The sequence below is a fragment of the Poromitra crassiceps genome (assembly GCF_964638095.1).
Source record: "Poromitra crassiceps genome assembly, chromosome: 16".
In the NCBI taxonomy this organism is placed as follows: domain Eukaryota; kingdom Metazoa; phylum Chordata; class Actinopteri; order Beryciformes; family Melamphaidae; genus Poromitra; species Poromitra crassiceps.
The window spans coordinates 12,085,634-12,103,920 of NC_139645.1; the positions used below are offsets into that span (position 1 = coordinate 12,085,634).

At 42.5% G+C, this 18,287-nt stretch overlaps 1 protein-coding gene across 2 annotated transcripts; it reads left to right on the plus strand.

The window, feature by feature from the left end:
* Nucleotides 1-7,493: 7,493 nt before the first annotated feature.
* cart3 (cocaine- and amphetamine-regulated transcript 3) lies at nt 7,494-9,352 on the plus strand. 2 transcript variants are annotated; one of them, XM_083652919.1, is made up of 3 exons: nt 7,494-7,733; nt 8,485-8,568; nt 8,874-9,352. In XM_083652919.1, exons 1-3 carry the CDS (start codon nt 7,497-7,499, stop codon nt 8,979-8,981), a joined length of 429 nt encoding a protein of 142 aa, XP_083509045.1. In that variant the 5' UTR covers nt 7,494-7,496; the 3' UTR covers nt 8,982-9,352. The 2 variants fall into 2 exon arrangements, with proteins under 2 accessions (XP_083509045.1, XP_083509046.1); XM_083652920.1 differs by lacking the exon at nt 8,485-8,568.
* Nucleotides 9,353-18,287: the final 8,935 nt, after the last annotated feature.

Genomic DNA, 18,287 nt, shown 5'->3' on the forward strand with positions numbered 1-18,287 from the left:
ATAGAGTTTCAGATGATGAGGATGGAGTGGGACAGGTTACAGTAGAGTTTTCCCATGATGAGGATGAAGTGAGACAGGTTACAGTAGAGTTTTCAGATGATGAGGATGAAGTGGGACAGGCTACAGTAGAGTTTTCACATGATGAGGATGAAGTGGGACAGTTACAGTAGAGTTTTCAGATGATGAGGATGATGTGAGACAGGTTACAGTAGAGTTTTCACATGAGATGAGGATGAAGTGGGACAGGTTACAGTAGAGTTTTCACATGATGAGGATGAAGTGGGACAGGTTACAGTAGAGTTTTCAGATGATGAGGATGAAGTGGGACAGGTTACAGTAGAGTTTTCAGATGATGAGGATGAAGTGAGACAGGTTACAGTAGAGTTTTCACATGATGAGGATGAAGTGAGACAGGTTACAGTAGAGTTTTCAGATGATGAGGATGATGTGAGACAGGTTACAGTAGAGTTTTCAGATGATGAGGATGAAGTGAGACAGGTTACAGTAGAGTTTTCAGATGATGAGGATGAAGTGAGACAGGTTACAGTAGAGTTTTCACATGATGAGGATGAAGTGAGACAGGTTACAGTAGAGTTTTCAGATGATGAGGATGAAGTGAGACAGGTTACAGTAGAGTTTTCACATGATGAGGATGAAGTGGGACAGGTTACAGTAGAGTTTCAGATGATGAGGATGATGTGAGACAGGTTACAGTAGAGTTTTCACATGAGATGAGGATTAAGTGGGACAGGCTACAGTAGAGTTTTCAGATGATGAGGATGAAGTGGGACAGGTTTACAGTAGAGTTTTCAGATGATGAGGATGAAGTGGGACAGGTTACAGTAGTGTTTTCAGATGATGAGGATGATGTGAGACAGGTTACAGTAGAGTTTTCACATGATGAGGATGAAGAGAGGCAGGTTACAGTAGAGTTTTCAGATGATGAGGATGGAGTGGGACAGGTTACAGTAGAGTTTTCACATGATGAGGATGAAGTGGGACAGGTTACAGTAGAGTTTCAGATGATGAGGATGAAGTGGGACAGGTTACAGTAGAGTTTTCAGATGATGAGGATGAAGTGGGACAGGTTACAGTAGAGTTTCAGATGATGAGGATGAAGTGAGACAGGTTACAGTAGAGTTTTCAGATGATGAGGATGATGTGAGACAGGTTACAGTAGAGTTTTCAGATGATGAGGATGATGTGAGACAGGTTACAGTAGAGTTTTCAGATGATGAGGATGAAGTGATGCAGGTTACAGTAGAGTTTTCAGATGATGAGGATGATGTGAGACAGGTTACAGTAGAGTTTCAGATGATGAGGATGATGTGAGACAGGTTACAGTAGAGTTTCAGATGATGAGGATGATGTGAGACAGGTTACAGTAGAGTTTCAGATGATGAGGATGATGTGAGACAGGTTACAGTAGAGTTTCAGATGATGAGGATGGAGTGGGACAGGTTACAGTAGAGTTTTCAGATGATGAGGATGATGTGAGACAGGTTACAGTAGAGTTTCAGATGATGAGGGTGAAGTGGGACAGGTTACAGTAGAGTTTCAGATGATGAGGATGAAGAGAGGCAGGTTACAGTAGAGTTTTCACATGATGAGGATGAAGTCAGAAGTGTGCTGCATGAAGTGGATTCATGTCGGGTACCACAGTCATGTATATTATGTCATTCTTGCAGTATATTTGTTGCTTGCAAGCTCAATAAGCTTCATGATTCCAGATATTATATCTGAAAACAGAATGCTGAACTCTGTTACAGGTATCACAGCTGACATGTTTCTGTTTTGGCCCTGGACTCCACATGGAGGCCTGCAACCAAACACCACATGGCATTTCATAAATATCACACACATAATTGATTAAAATCAAATTAAATGTAATTTAATAATGATATTGGCGGAACTCAGCTGACCTTCAACAAATCCACTCTTGACTCCTTTGAACGAATATTAAGAAAAACGAGACAGAAGAACCCTTCCGGGAAATGACATCAGGCGGTGAAGTCATTCTCTGTTAGCACAAACCATTCCCTATTGAGAGAATCGTAATGGTGCGCAACTTAGTTCAGAGTGATTTCACACGTGATGTGTGATTTATTGGCAATGGTTGCCACTATGTTGTGATTATCCAAGGTGCAAGGTAGTCTTTCTTTATCCCCGAGGGGCAATTTGTGAAGCAGCCAGTAGAAGCATAAAACAAAATCATTAAACAAACAGAAACAACAAATTACAACGAATACAATGTGAAAATCACATGGGCTTATTTCAGAAGCCAATGGCAGCAGGAACAAATGAGTTTTGGTGCCTGTTGGTTCTGCATTTTGGCAGACTGGATCTGCGACCAGACGGGGGCAGCTCAAACTCCAGGGTCAGAGGGTGGCTAGTCAAGTCAAGTCAAGTCAAGTCAAGTCAAGTCAAGTCAAGTCAAGTTTATTTGTATAGCACATTTCATACACAGATGCAGTTCAAAGTGCTTCACATAAAATGGATGACATAAGAAAATAAAAAAGAGGATAAAATAGACATTTCATAACAGCTTTGTCTTTATACTGTAGTTTGGACGCCAAGCATACCCTCTACTGGTACCTTGCGTCTTCTGTTGGCTAGAGTCAGTCAAGATTGACTGTGCCTTCTTCAAGGTCTTAACTTTGTACAGGCTATGAAGGTTAGAGTGTTGTGAGCAATTTTGCTGCACACCTTCACTCTACCCGCCGGTTCTTATTCTTGAGGGTAAGAGACCCATACCAGCCCACAAACGAGCAAGTAAGAAGTGATTCAATAAAACAAGAAAAAATCATTTTCATAAAAGTCCTGTCGACATTAAAATTTCATAGCTTACGATAAAAAAACATGCGCTGGTGTGCTTTCTGACACATTGCATCTACATGAAGCTCAAAGGTTAGCTTATCATCTATTATAGTGCCGAGGTACTTGTACTGCTGCACAACCTCGACCGCCTGATCGTTAATAATGACAGAGGAGATGACAGAGGGGTTCTTTCTGAAGTCGATGTGCATCTCTTTGGTCTGAACTGCACTGAACTGAACCAGAACTTCAGGTTCAGTGGAGAAGGGTCCAGGAAACCTGGCAGCATAAAGGGCATTTGAATTGGTGACTCATCCAATCACCAACCAAACAGAACCAATTATCTCATGTTCGTAAAAGGAAGGGCAGCTTTTTACAAATAGCATTAATTAAAACATGCAAGATATCCACATGCATGGAATGTCCTGATGTGCTCCTGTCCCTAGAATGATGCTGAAATCCGTTTTCAGGAGGAAAATGCACAAGTAAACGAGAGACTGACTGAGCTGCACAGTCGTTGGGGTTCAGTGGAGAAGGTCCAGGAGAAGGAAGATCTCCTAAAGCTGGTAACAGAAAGGGCTTTTGAGGTGGTGACTCATCCAGTCATGTGAAATTAGAAGTGACAGCCACTGGTGGAGTCAAACGCAAACGCCTTTGGGTTTGTAAATCACATATGCTTGACAGCTGTAATAACACAGCTTATTTATTGGTGGTTGTGTTTCATAGAGATGACTTGACAGCAGTAATAACACAGCTTATTTATTGGTGGCTGTGTTTCATAGAGATGACTTGACAGCAGTAATAACACAGCTTATTGGTGGTTGTGTTTCATAGAGATGACTTGACAGCAGTAATAACACAGCTCATTGGTGGCTGTGTTTCATAGAGATGACTTGACAGCAGTAATAACACAGCTTATTGGTGGCTGTGTTTCATAGAGATGACTTGACAGCAGTAATAACACAGCTCATTGGTGGCTGTGTTTCATAGAGATGACTTGACAGCAGTAATAACACAGCTCATTGGTGGCTGTGTTTCATAGAGATGACTTGACAGCAGTAATAACACAGCTTATTGGTGGCTGTGTTTCATAGAGATGACTTGACAGCAGTAATAACACAGCTCATTGGTGGCTGTGTTTCATAGAGATGACTTGACAGCAGTAATAACACAGCTCATTGGTGGCTGTGTTTCATAGAGATGACTTGACAGCAGTAATAACACAGCTTATTGGTGGCTGTGTTTCATAGAGATGACTTGACAGCAGTAAAAACACAGCTTATTGGTGGTTGTGTTTCATAGAGATGACTTGACAGCAGTAATAACACAGCTTATTGGTGGCTGTGTTTCATAGAGATGACTTGACAGCAGTAATAACACAGCTCATTGGTGGACAGCAGTGATAACACAGCTCATTGGTGGTTGTGTTTCATAGAGATGACTTGTGAGGCTCAAGATACAAAGATACAAAAAAAAAAAAAAAAAAACGAACCTTGTACGAACTTAACTTGTACCACTGTTCCTTCAGAAATTGTAGTTATCATAGATTGTGTTACATAGTTGGTTTGCTCTATTGCTGACAAAAATGTGTTATTGTAAGTCGCTTTGGATAAAAGCGTCTGCCAAATGACGTAATGTAATGTAATGTAAAGATACAGCAATTAGCTACATATGAGTCAACCAAATGCTACGGGGGGGGGGGGGGGGGGGTTAAAAAACTAAGAGGAAGCAATGCATTACACACAAGTGTTCCTACATGCTACATTTAGTAGGGAACAACTTTAGTGCTCTGTAAGGTTTTGCAGTCTTCAGGTTGTAATTCCAATGCTTGTGTTGTGTTACCAAGAAGGCCAAATCACCAAAACACCTGTTCATCCTGAATTGTGTTTTGAAGTGTTTCTTCTAGAGTAGAAATTGTCCCAGATGCTGACTGGCTAGCAGGATCCGTTGTGTCAGTCAACTCTATAAATCTCGTGGTCTATCAAAAGGTCATTGATGCAGAAAACACCGTCTGAGAACAGATTGAGTCGCACCAAAACACATGCTCACATGGAAACCAGCGCTGATCAATTTAGATCGGGCCAGTCGATCTTGCAAAAAATTGTGAACCAATGACAAATGACCGCCGGTGGCCGTACGGCTGCAAAACGAATGAACTGCTGGTTGTGAATGAAGTCGGCCGGTTTTTGCGAATGAAATGTTGGAGTCTAACTAAGTCATTCAAAGTGCACAGAGAGAAATGAGTCATGCAGCCTCCAGCACAACCAAAGCCCTCCTGATCTGGCATCTCCATCTGCTGATGGGTCGCAATGCACCAGCTAACTAACATCGATGTGACTCACGTGTAGTCCCCCCAGAGCTGGGAATCGAACTCACAACCTCCGGCATGGGATGCGGATGCTCTAACGAGGAGGCTAAAATCCATGAGCTCTAGCATCTGTCACTAGACCTCACTCCCATCCGGGTCACAGCAGCACCAGTGTCACCCGCGTTGTGTAGTTCCCCACAGCTGGGGATCGAGCTCAGAACCTCCGGCATGGGAGGCGGACGCTCTCGCGAGGAGGCTAAAAGCTGTGGCCTTTAACGTCTGTCGGTTTACTCACTGAATAGCACCACCCACTGGCTACATTACCCTGGCACAGGATGCCCAATAAGTGCTACAGTAAGTGTTATGCCTGGTCATAGTGCTAGAGTATAAGCATTATGCCTGGTCTTTAAGCATTATGCCTGGTCATAGTGTGTCCTCAGCAGGCTGTAGCTCAGGAGGTAGAGCGCGTTGTCCACTAATCGCTTTGGATAAAAGAGGTCGGTGGTTCGATTCCCGCCTCCTCCAGTCTGCATGTCGAAGTGTCCTTGGGCAAGATACTGAAGCCCAAATTGCTCCTGATGGTGTGCCAGCACCCTGCGTGGTAGCCTGCCGCCATCGGTGTATGAATGGGTGAATGTACCTACTGATTGTAAAGCGCTTTGGATAAAAGCACTATATAAATGCAGGCCATTTACCATGTACAATAATATGATGTTGTGGTTTGGGGGTGTAGAATGTGTTTGACATAAACACTCAGGATGGAAGTTGTATAAATGCATTTACTGGAATTGTTATATTTTATATTGTAACAACATATTTGGCTTGACTTGATGATCAGATAATCCTATTTGTCTGTCTGTCTAACTGTCTGTCTAACTGTCTGTCTGTCTGTCTGTCTGTCTGTCTGTCTGACTGTCTGTCTGTCTGTCTGTCTGTCTAACTGTCTGTCTGTCTGTCTGTCTGTCTGTCTGTCAGAATTATTATGTCCACTGTTGCAGCACCAACATCATAGGGCACTAATAAGAGCATCACTCTCATTATTCTGTTGATTTGCATGATAACTGCAGTGTTATTAAAGTGTTATTGCACAGACACAAGCAACATAAACGTCTATCTTTCAGCATGGTGTTGTAGTTGTTGGAATGGTGCAGTATGCATACTGAACACATTTTCCAAATGTTCTGATTTCTTCATTGTATTGGAATTTCTTCCCGATTAGGCTACTCAAGTAAACAATCCACTTATCCATCCAACCATTTTGTTTAGGTCAGAAAAGTCTCTTCATCTTCCTCCAGGCAGACTTTCTGCGAGGGAGTTTCCACACTATTAGATTTCATTGAGCAAAATAGAAACATTTGAGATCAAAACTGATTTCCTGCTCATTTCCAGCAGAGGGAGTCGAGTTGTTGTGAAGTTTGAATGCAGGAAAGGATGTAACTGCCAATTTGGGAGAGTAGGTGAGACAAATGACTGTTACCAGGGGGTATAAAGCAGTTTACAGTTTTAAGTCATTACCTGTCAAATTAGAATGCCGTTGCATTGCAGAGCATAAACCTCTCCAAATCTCCAACATGTTGTTACACCCATCATCACTCTTTTCATTTTTGGGTGAACTATTCCTTTAAGTTATATCTGATAGTAATCTGTTATTTTGCAGTAACAATCCCATGCTGGGGTCCCCCCATGGACATTAATGGTAAATGGTAAATGGACTGTATTTATATATAGCCTATATATTTGTATTTATAGAGCGCATTTTATGTAGCCTAGTCTATCAACTACCCAAAGCCATTCACACACCGACGGCGTCTGCTCGGCCAGCCTCGAACCGGGAACCTTCCGATTCCCAGGAGATAGCTCTACCTCCTGAGCTAATGCCGCCCCTCGACGTCTGACATTTACAGACTTTATCCCACCACCGACAGTCCCCCCCCCCCCCCCCCCCCACAACCTCCCCCATTAGTCACTTTAAATGACTTTAGTTAAGTTTTATTTTTGCACTATATTTATCATTTATCATTTGAGTTTGGTTTCTACTTCATCTTCTGCTATGGACGTGATGTGATTGCTGAGCTCAGCTGCCTACCTACTGTAGTCAAATTCCTATCTCACACTGCCTATTAAAATTAATCTTGATTCTTGAATCTTGAACGCTGCTGCTGCTGCTGCTGTTTGTTATTGTTGTTGTTGACTTCCGACCGCTTCCGAGATAGATTTTGCCCAGCAACTTTTACGCAATGGCTCGCCCACACAGCAGCTCTTACGCATGAGAGAAAGAGAGGGGGGGGGGGTCAATGGTGGAGCGAGCAGATGTGCAGAGTCAGATAAAAAGATGTTTGGAGTGGAGGAGCGGCAGTTGAACGGTTGAACACAAATGCTGCCGTCACCGTGCACCGGGACCATGCAGAACTCGACCGGCGCGCTCCTCTGCGCCCTGCTGCTGCTGTCCGGGTCCGGCCCAGGAGCGGGCCGGGCCCGGGCCGCAAGGGCTGCAGCAGGAGCCGAGGTGTTCGAGGTGGAGTCCGATTCGTCCGAAGAGGAGCTGCTGAGCCCCAGAGCGCTGCGGGACTTCTACCCCAAAGATCCCAACCTGACCAGCGAGAAACAGCTGGTAAGATGATATCATCTTTGTCCTATGTGACTGTGAGTGTGCAACAGGTTGGATTGTTTTATCAAACTAAATTGTAGGCTAACTTTATAATTCTAACTTTTGCGCATTGTATGTCCTCTGCATGTTTCATGTGTGCAGTGGTAGGTTAAATACAAATCTGTTCATTATGAGGCAAAATATAACCACCAATAAACGTCCTAATAAACTAAACTAAACCAATATTTACAAAAGTAAATTATATATATATAGCCTATATATATATATATATATATATATATATATATATATATATATATATATATATATATATATATATATATATATATATATATACCGTATATATGTGTGTGTGTGTGTGTGTGTGTGTGTGTGTGTTATTAAGCAGTGTGTGTGTGTGTGTGTGTGTGTGTGTGTGTGTGTGTGTGTGTGTGTGTGTGTGTGTGTGTGTGTGTGTGTGTGTGTGTGTGTGTGTGTGTGTGTGTTATTAAGCATGCAAATCAATCTGGTGTGTTTAAGATGCATGCTGAGATATTTTTGCTCATAAAATCTCGTTTTAAATCAGCCTATAACCCGATGAACTCTATATTCTCAAAAGAAAGAAAGAAAGAAAGAAAGGAAGAAACAAACAAACAACAAACAAAGAATGAAAGAAAGAAAAAACTGATTCCTGCTTATGTCAATACAGTCAATTATATTAGGCTACATGGTTATAGCCCATCTTATGATATATGGGTCTTCTATATCTTCACAGCTTGGAGCTCTGCAGGAAGTTCTTGAAAAGCTGCAGACTAAACGGCTGCCTTTATGGGAAAAGAAATTCGGACAAGTTGCAACGGTAGGCCTACATAATAATCATCATCATCCTCATAACCATAAGCATAACCTTCCTAAACCAGAGCTGTGAAACTTTCATAAACGTCAGTTGAGGCGCTAGAAAGTGTGTGTGTGTGTGTGTGTGTGTGTGTGTGTGTGTGTGTGTGTGTGTGTGTGTGTGTGTGTGTGTGTGTGTGTGTGTGTGTGTGTGTGTGTGCGCGCGCGTGTGTGTGTGTGTGCGCGCGTGTGTGTGTGCACGCGTGTGTGCGTGCGTGCGTGTGTGGTTAGTGCAGGTGATAATCAGGTGTGTCTGGCTCTCCCTCTCAGTGTGATGTCGGGGAGCAGTGCGCGGTGAGGAAGGGCGCTCGGATCGGCAAGATGTGCGACTGTCCCCGGGGAGCTTTCTGCAACTTCTTCCTGCTCAAATGCTTATGAGCTGCTGGAAGTCTGAATGTAATGGACAGGTTCTGATATGAAACGCTGGTACACAATTCCTAGGCTATATAACATGTCATTATGTAGTATGTATAAGCATAGCTATAACAATATTTTGTGATACATACAGCTAGAAGAGCAGAATGCACTTAAATGGCTGCCCACCCTTACAAAAAATAATTGTATAATCCTATGATATATTTAGAATGATAGCTTACAAATATCACAGGGAAACTATAGTAGCTACTAATAGCATAAGACACAATAAAGTACCTATTGTTCCTATAAACTCATTCAGTGCCACATCAGTCTGTAGGAATATAGAGGTAGTAGCATAAAGTACAATAGTCTATTGGCTGCCACAGTAGTAGGTCTATGTCCTTGCAATAGCATAGACATATTGTAGCAATTTTTCACTATAGTGCAAATCTCCCCAAAATGTCTTTTGAACTTGAAATAATTAGTTTCAAATGAATGTTTGTGTACTGTATGAATAAATTGTGTCACATATTGTTTTATAAAGCAGTGGAGTACATATTTCTTAAAACACACACACACACACACACACACACACACACACACACACACACACACACACACACACACACACACACACACACACACACACACGGATGAACAAATGCTCTGAAGTTTCTTGCCAAAAACAAAGTGTTATCTTGGAACTGTTGCAGTGTTTTGAGAAAAGCTCTTACATTCCCTATCAGTGATGGAAGGAATTCCCATATAGAGATCAATAGCAAAAGTACGTTTAAATTATTACTGTCTCCATCTCAGAAACGTAGACTCACAAGAACAGGGCCGTGCAGAGACCTTTAGAGGGGCAGGTGCTCAATGTAAAAAAAAAAAAAGGGGGGGGGGGGGGGGGGGTGCACATGCAGATCTGCCAAACAAAATAATTTTTGAGTACCACCATAGTGGAACGCTAGTTCAAATGCTTTTGCACTATATACTTGGCTTATTTTGCAGAATCAAGTTATTCAACATATAAACAGCCTATGAAGAAAACAATACAATTATATTCTTGAGAAGAATTCCTTTAACCTCTTCTACTCCATCCCTCCCTACCTTAATTTGAGGTGCAGCTCAATGGTTTCTAGTCATAAATATGTAATGTTTTGATTAGGCTATCAAATTATTATTATTATTATTATCATCAAATTATCTATTCAGATGTTGAATGTTTATATAAGGGCTTAGAACATGATGGAAATATGATGGCCATCCCCATGCCATACATCCCTCTGAATGCCCTATAGGTCTCTAGTATGTGGTTGTAAAGTTTCATGAGGTTGTGATTATCCTAGAGGTCACAATAGCTCATTCTGTACAGTGAGGTTTAAAAAAAAGAATCTAACTACAATGAAAAATGGCTACTATGGGGACTAACATACATCATCACACATGAGTACAATTTGGCTAATTGAATTCACAAGAGTCTCAGCTTTCCAGTCATATCCAATTTATGCAATTCCAATATTGTTTAGGGGCACTAGTATGCGGAAATATACCATTAGAAATAGGCAAAAATAGCACATTTAGAATGCATGCAAAAGACTGCAAGTTTTTTTTTTAAAGAAAAAAAGCATGAGCATAAAGTTGGCATCTCTGTAAAGGGAGACTTGTGCGACTTGTCTCCTCCTATTGGTAACTGTTGTCAGGTAGCCGGTAGGGGTGTCACAATATATCGTCCCACGAAATTTCGCGATAGTAAAACGTCACGATATGTATCGTTGAGATGAAATCTCATATCGCAAAAAAAAAAAAAAAAAAAAAATTTTTTTTTTTTTCAAAAAATAGACTAAGAAACGTCTTTGTTTGTTGAAGTTCAATGTGTGGAAAGTAGTTCAGTTGAACAAGTCTCTGAAGAGACACATGAGAAGTTATACAGGAGAGAAACCATTCAATTGAGTTTCTGGCAAAACTGTTTAAAAACTGAAGATGCATAAAAAATAGATTAAGAAAAGTCTTGTTGTTTGAGTTTGAAGAAAAACTGAAGATGCATAATGAGAATTTATACTGCTGAGAAACCTTTTAGTTCAAAGTAAATCTAAGTGACGGTGTAACTCATTCTATTTCAAGATAAGCCTTATCTCCAATCTCATGTTTTTTCTAGTTGTTATTGTAATAACAATTTCCCACAACAGCATGTTTTGTATTTGTGCATTTCAAATAAAATACTACTTTTCCAGTCATATATTGTCATTATTCAAGTTTAAAAAAATATTGTTAAAATTGTATCGTATCGTATCGTTATCGTGAACCCAGTATCGTGATACGTATCGTATCGTGAACTGAGTGTATCGTGACACCCCTAGTAGCCGGGAGTAAGGAGGAGAGAGAGAGAGAGAGAGAGATAGGGGGGGGGGAGAGAGAGAGAGATGGGGAATTTTAGTGATGCTTCCGGTGCTGCAAAAAATATGAAGGTTCCTTAACTAACAAACAAGTTTCTTTGCTGCCTTGAAATTGCAAGTTGACAGCAATAAAGTTAAGTAGAAGATCATTAGTTGTAAAAGTCACTGAGGGAGTAGCCTAATTGCTAATGTCCAGTCTTGTTGACAAGGGGTTATTAATTGAATCCGATAACCAATGACATGCATTCAAATGTAATTTATCTTTCACTAATAAAGGGTTTTTCAGTGTCAGTTGTTCATTTGGCACAAAATGGTTTTGCTCTATATGCCAGGAAGTAAACAGCTCAATTTTCACTAATGAGGTCAGAAGATGAATGTAACTTGCTATTTAACAGAAAATGACTCAAGTTTATATTTCAAAAGATTCAAGAGTTTCAGAGGCTGAGGTTGAACTGGACATTCACTTTCATTGTGTGTGTGTGTGGGGGGGGGTGACCGCGAACCGCGGTTCGCGGTCTTAAAGGGATACACACACAAATGCTGCATCAGGTATCAATGGGTTAAATTAACCCTCACTGCCAACCACTTTCATGTGCACGATGAGGAGGCACAAAAATACACGTTTTGAAATCGCCTGATTTACCGCAATTGTGATTTAATCGTACTGTTCAGCTGCTGGTAAATCCAATTTAGTGTGATGTGTTCTGCTGAATATGAGGGTGGATTAGTGTTGTTTAGTCCAATACATTTTCTTTTTGCAGCAAAATCAAGCAATTGTGATTTCATCGTATCGTGAGTGATGTTGTCAGTATCTCTGTCTCACATGCAACTCTGGTTCCTTCCCTTTCAGCCCCCGCCTGTTACACACCAGCAAGACATTTCACAGCTTTTGCATATCACCTTACAATCAGCTTACTCACAGAAAACGAGTGTTAGCAAAAGCTTTATTAAATGCACAGTCAAGCCCTTAGTCAACAAATCAAAGCAAGACCAAAAACAGTCAGTAAAACAAAAACATCATGTCTGTTAAAGACCTCTCCTCCCTCCAGACTGCACACAGCTTCCTCAGAGTGCTGAGGATGAATCAGAGAACAGAGAAAGGAGAGTGATGGAGGACTAAAACAACAGAATTGGGCTGTTTATAATAGACCGTTTTTTTTTGTCATGTAGTATAATACAGTACACATATATATGCGTTTACTATTCATTTGTATCAAGAGGTAACTTAACAGGTGGAAAACTACTAGAAAAACTGAATGTGGGGAAATGTTTTACTGTCCTCTAGTGGGTGGGTTGTGTAAGTTCGAGTTAAAGATTGTCAATATTACTAGTAGATATGTCACCGCAGGCTCCGCCCAATTGCGCCAATTGTAAAAGATGGTACTAGCAGTCTCCTATGGTCATGTGGTCACCTCTCCCGTGAAGTATAGGTGGATTATGACATGATGGGCCTGGATGCATAAAGGCCCCCCCCCCCCCCTCTCAGTGCACATACACCAATTTAGGGCAGAATAATAACTAAAACTCTGGGCCGGATTATCCATATATCACATCGGGCGCCAGCCAATTTGACTTGTTGGGGGTCGGCACCACCCATTCAAATATTTTTTTTTATAAGCTTTGTCATATTTTCTTTACATGTTAGGCGTACTCTGTAGCCAAAATTAATCTTCAATACTAAAATAATATATGAATGCGAATCGTGATCACATTTTGAATGTGTCCAGTTCAAGCATTTTGTGTGGTGAGAGAAAACCTGTTCACATGGGGGAACTTCGGGAAGGTAGGCTGAGAACTACTTCCCCAAGTCTAGTCTACAGCTATCTTGTGGAGATCTCTCACCCACAGTTAACAGGCACAGGGCTTAAGAAAAGCCTGACTGTGGTGAACACACTTGAGCCTCTTCTAAACATGAAGTCTGTGATTCTACTGAAATTATTTGGAATAGAACTTTGTTCACAATAACTCGTATAACAATATGATTCTACTGAAAGACAATAAATGATAACATAGAATTATTGCCCAGCTTGATGGTGGGTGCGTTCGTAAATGTCACTCCGAGCGCACTCTGGCACAAACTGGACTGTTGTTAAATTGGGAGCGCTGTTGGAATACAGCGTTCAGTTATTCAGAGCGCTACACTCTCGTAGTGGCAGAGCAGCACTCTCAGCATTCCGTCTGAGCAGACGGAGCAGCAGAGCGCTGGAAGAGAAGAGAAGGGGGCAGAGGAGTTGAGAGCAGATAAGAGTGAGCTGTTTGTATGTGTAGCAGTTAGATAACTGCTAGCCAGTAGCCAATGTTTCTAAAACTAATGACACGTTCGCTCTGCGTCTTTGAACAGCCGCAGTCTCATTTTAGTGAAGAGCGTCAGATTGGATTTACGAATGCACCCTAAGTGACCTGAAACTGATTGAAATTAAAGTGACATGGGGATGTGAGTGTATTGCTCTGTTACTGCTGAACAGTTCAGCTCTGCAGCTTCACCTGCTGCTGCTGCTCCTCTCACCACAACACTTATGGCTTTTGAGATGATGATGGCGGCGAAAACTTCTCCCACAAACACTGCAACTAAATGGCTTCTCGCCTGTGTGGACTCTCATGTGTGTCTTCAAGTTTTGTTTCAGACTAAAGGTGTTACCACAGTCTGCGCAACTGAACGGTTTGTCACGTGTGTGGACTCTCATGTGTGTCTTCAAGTTTGCTTTCTGACTAAAAGTTGTACCACAGTCTGAGCAACTGTACGGTTTCTCACATGTGTGGACTCTCATGTGTGACTTCAAGTTTTCTTTCTGACTAAAGGTGTTACCACAGTCTGAGCAACTATACGGTTTGTCGCGTGTGTGGACTCTCATGTGTCTCTTCAAGTGTCCTTCCCGACTAAAACTTTTCGCACAGTCTGAGCAACTGAACTGCCTCTCGCCTGTGTGTACTCGCATGTGTCTCTTCAACTCTATTTTTTTACCAAAACTTTTTTCACAGTCTGAGCAAATAAACCGTTTCTCACCAGTGTGGACTCTCATGTGTGTCTGCAGACTTCCCTTGGTGTCATATCTCTTACCACACGTTGAGCCACTAAAGACTTCCTTCCCAGTATCAGATCTCTTACGACTTATACGGACTTCATTGTTTTCAAGTGACTCTAAAGCAGACTGAGGTTGCCTAGACTCCTTCCAACCATCACTGTCTTCAGTCTCAGGGTCAGAAGAGTCTGCAGTCTTGCCAGCACTAGTTGCTTGTAAATGACTAGCTGGATCTAAGTTCCTGGCTGGTTCTGATACTCCACAGTCCTCTCCCTCAGCTTCTGTTTTCATCTGTTCAGTTGAGCTGCTGGCTAGAGGCTGTGCCTCTCTGTTCTCCTCAGTTTGGCTTTGATGAAGCTGTGAGGACTGAGGTTTACCTTCATCATCTTCACTCTTTACAGGGACAGCAGTGAATGGGGACTTGGTGATATGGGTCTCCTCTGGCCCTTGAAGCTGCTCTCCCTCCTGACTGGTACAGACTTCCTCCTCTTGTTCCTCTTTAACATGTGGGGGCTCTGGGTCCTCCTGTTCCTCTTTAAAATGTGGGGGCTCTGGGTCCTCCTGTTCCTCTTTAATATCATGTGGGGGCTCTGGGTTCTCCTGTTCCTCTTTAACATGTGGGGGCTCTGGGTTCTCCTGGTGCAGACTGGGGCTGCCCTCCTGCTGCTCAGACAAAACCTCTTCTTTACTGACATACAGCTTCTTGAGGTCTGGAGGTACAAATGAAATACAGACATATTCACATGAAGGAAAACTAACTCAACATGTTGTCACCATGACTTCATAATGTTAATGGTAAAATTATCGAGGGGTACCAACTTAGGACTTGCACAGTGATAAGAGTGAATGGGAACTCGGTGAGATCAGCCTCCTGCGGCCCTTGAAGCTGCTCTCCCCCCTGACTGGTACAGACTTCCTCCTCCTGTTCCTCTTTAATATTATGTGGGGGCTCTGGGTCCTCCTGTTCCTCTTTAATATCATGTGGGGGCTCTGGGTCCTCCTGTTCCACTTTAATATCATGTGGGGGCTCCGGGCCCTCCTGGTGCAGACTGGAGCTCCAATCCTGCTGCTCAGAGGGAACCTCTTCTTTATAGACCAACAGCTGCTGGACATCTGGAGGTAAGACTGAAATACACACATGCACACACACACACACACACACACACACACACACACACACACACACACACACACACACACACACACACACACACACACACACACACACACACACACACACACACACACACAAAAGCTTAATTCATGGCAGGACACTCGACATTTTTGATAACTGTCTCTCGACGGAAATAAACGAGTCGCACGCCATTTTTACTTTATACTTCAGCGACAGGTTTCAGTTGTCTCCATGGTAACAGTGAGCCGGCCCCACCCCCAGCAAAAGTGTCCCCTCCTCGGCTTTACTCCGTGGCCATCCGAGGGGCAACAGTTTGTTTTCCTCTGAGTTCAAATCACTGTAAAAGCATCTTGCCCAGCACGGGTCCCCTAAATAAAATAGAATAAAATAGCCACGGACGCTCGTATCTGTATGTCCCCCCATCGGGTTTGACAGACAACAGCTCGCCTCGCTCTTTTCAGGGAATCGTTCCACTCCTCCAGACCTCCGGCCACACGGGGAGCCCTCTCTGTTTCCCTGGGGAAAGCAGCTGCTGGCTGCCCGGCAGGTTGGCTGCCAAACTAACGGAACTCTCTCTCTAGCCAGTCACAGTGCACAACAAAATATGACGGTGTCCGCGACGTAACGTTCTCGAGAGACACTTGTTTCTGGATTCAGAGCAGCTTTTTGAAAGTAAACGCAGACAAAACAAGAAATAATCCTCATCGAATCCAAGTCCCCATACAGACACACAGAGCACTCAATGATGATGTCATCAGTGATCATGTCACCAGATGTCATCATTGTCCGAGTGACATCGCATCATCATTAGGTAATTAGGGCAATCATTAGCTAATTAGGGCAATTAATCGGCCCACCTAATATAGAAGAGACAGTGTTGGCTTGAGAGGCTAACAGGAAGTGTAAACACAATCGGAACGGATTGTATTTGCACTTCCTGTGGCAGAGCTTATCTCTGCAGCCTGCTTCCAGTGAGTCACTAGCTTTGACCAGAGAGATGATCTCTGGTCAGAGCAGGTAAAACAGACGGCGTTTTGAACAGTAAGTCGTAACACAAACTGGTCAAGTGGGCGGGGCTACATAAGGTGAACACCTACCACCCTGAAAAATTCACAGTGGCCATTTTGTGTCCAAAAGGTATGGGTAAACATACACAGGTGCAAGCAAAACACTAATGAGGGTTTCCAACTTCCATGATTGGAACAAATATCACACAATGTGTATATGAGTAATGTGAAAATAACCTTCACATTTCACCAACCTGCTCTGTGTAAGGGCACTTTAGGGTTTAAAAGAGCATCCAGCAGCTTCCGTTGTCGGTCGTTCTCCTTTTTTAAAGCAGAAGCTTCCTCCTCGTACTCTGCTATTGTTCTTTCAATCAGCCCATAGATCTCTTCAGCAGCTGCAGTTAGTCGCTGCTTCACCGCTGCTCTCAGCTTCTGGACTTTAGACATGTTCACACAAGTGACAGGAAGTGAGTCCATAAGATCCAGCCTCTTCTTCTTCTTCCTCGTCTCCATCTTTAGCCTATGAAACATACAAGTGCAGTTTAGTTTGCAGGTGTTTCTTCCATTTGTCAGTTTACACACGGCTCCAGACTCACTTTTACAAATGGTGGCACAATCAAAAACATTTGGTGGCGCAACATTCTGCTGTGGCACATTTAAGATACTAATTTTGCTACGAACTGCAGTGGCCTATATTTGTATCTATTTGTTACGACAAAAGTGCATGAAAATGCTTTGAAAGCAGAAATACGATGCCACCTTCATTTCAAAATAAAGTTATAGTGTTTCGTTCATACATAAGAACAAGTCAATGTGTAAACAGTATACAGCAAAGGTCTTCAAAGTCTGAGCCTGTAGGCCTCCCCTCAGACAAAGCTAGGACCCCTCCCACACTAGGGCTGTCAAAGTTAATCGTACAATCGAATCGTTCACAGATTAATCGTTGAATCGTTCATGTTTAAATTTCTGTTGACATTCAGATTTTAAAGCACTTTAGAGTAAAAAAGGGACTTTTTTTGACTGCTTGTATTAATTGATTAAAAAGTAGCCATGTGTAATACAGAAAATTGAAGATTTGATACTTGGAGCTGCAATACTGTTGGAGCTGTATCGAGATGCATCGTGATGCATCGTGGAATCGAATCGTTGACAGATGAATCGTAATCGAATCGAATCGTGAGGCCAGTGAAGATTCACAGGCCTATCCCACACACACACACACGCACTGACTCGCACACACACACCACACACACACACACCACACCTCACATGCACTGACGCACGCAGCCCTCACACAGGACAAACTGTCTAGAAAATACTGTACAAACCCCCCCCCCCCCCAAATGGGGGGGGGGGGGGGGGGGGGGGGGGGGGGGAGAAATGCCTTCTGACAGACTTTTTTTTTTTTTAGCTATGTTAGTATGTATTTGGTGTAGTCTGAAGTATGCCAAACAGCAATATTTTGCCTCCATTATTTAGTGTCTATCGGATCAAATAACATAATCATGATTCCATAGGCATCCAGGAATTTAAACTAAGAGTGTATTTGTGTCACAGTGAGTCCCCTGTGTTCGTCTACCTGGTCGTACTGGTGTCTGACTTGATGTCTCATCCTTGAGTTCCTGTCTGCCCGTTTGTGCAGTGTGGATTGTAACCTGAGTCCTAGACAATACACTTTATGTCAAGGTAATGGTCACTAGTGTTAGGGGTAAGTAGGGTATAATATATACCTGAGGTAATGGTGACATGTGGTAGACCTTGCTAATGTGTGT

What these genes read in the sequence shown, in the direction of transcription:
- cart3 (XM_083652919.1), top strand. Translation starts at nt 7,497, where the DNA reads ATGCTGCCGTCACCGTGCACCGGGACCATGCAGAACTCGACCGGCGCG. An exon ending in TGACCAGCGAGAAACAGCTG is followed by an intron (nt 7,734 to 8,484) that starts GTAAGATGATAT and finishes ATATCTTCACAG; the next exon opens with CTTGGAGCTCTGCAGGAAGT. An exon ending in AATTCGGACAAGTTGCAACG is followed by an intron (nt 8,569 to 8,873) that starts GTAGGCCTACAT and finishes TCTCCCTCTCAG; the next exon opens with TGTGATGTCGGGGAGCAGTG.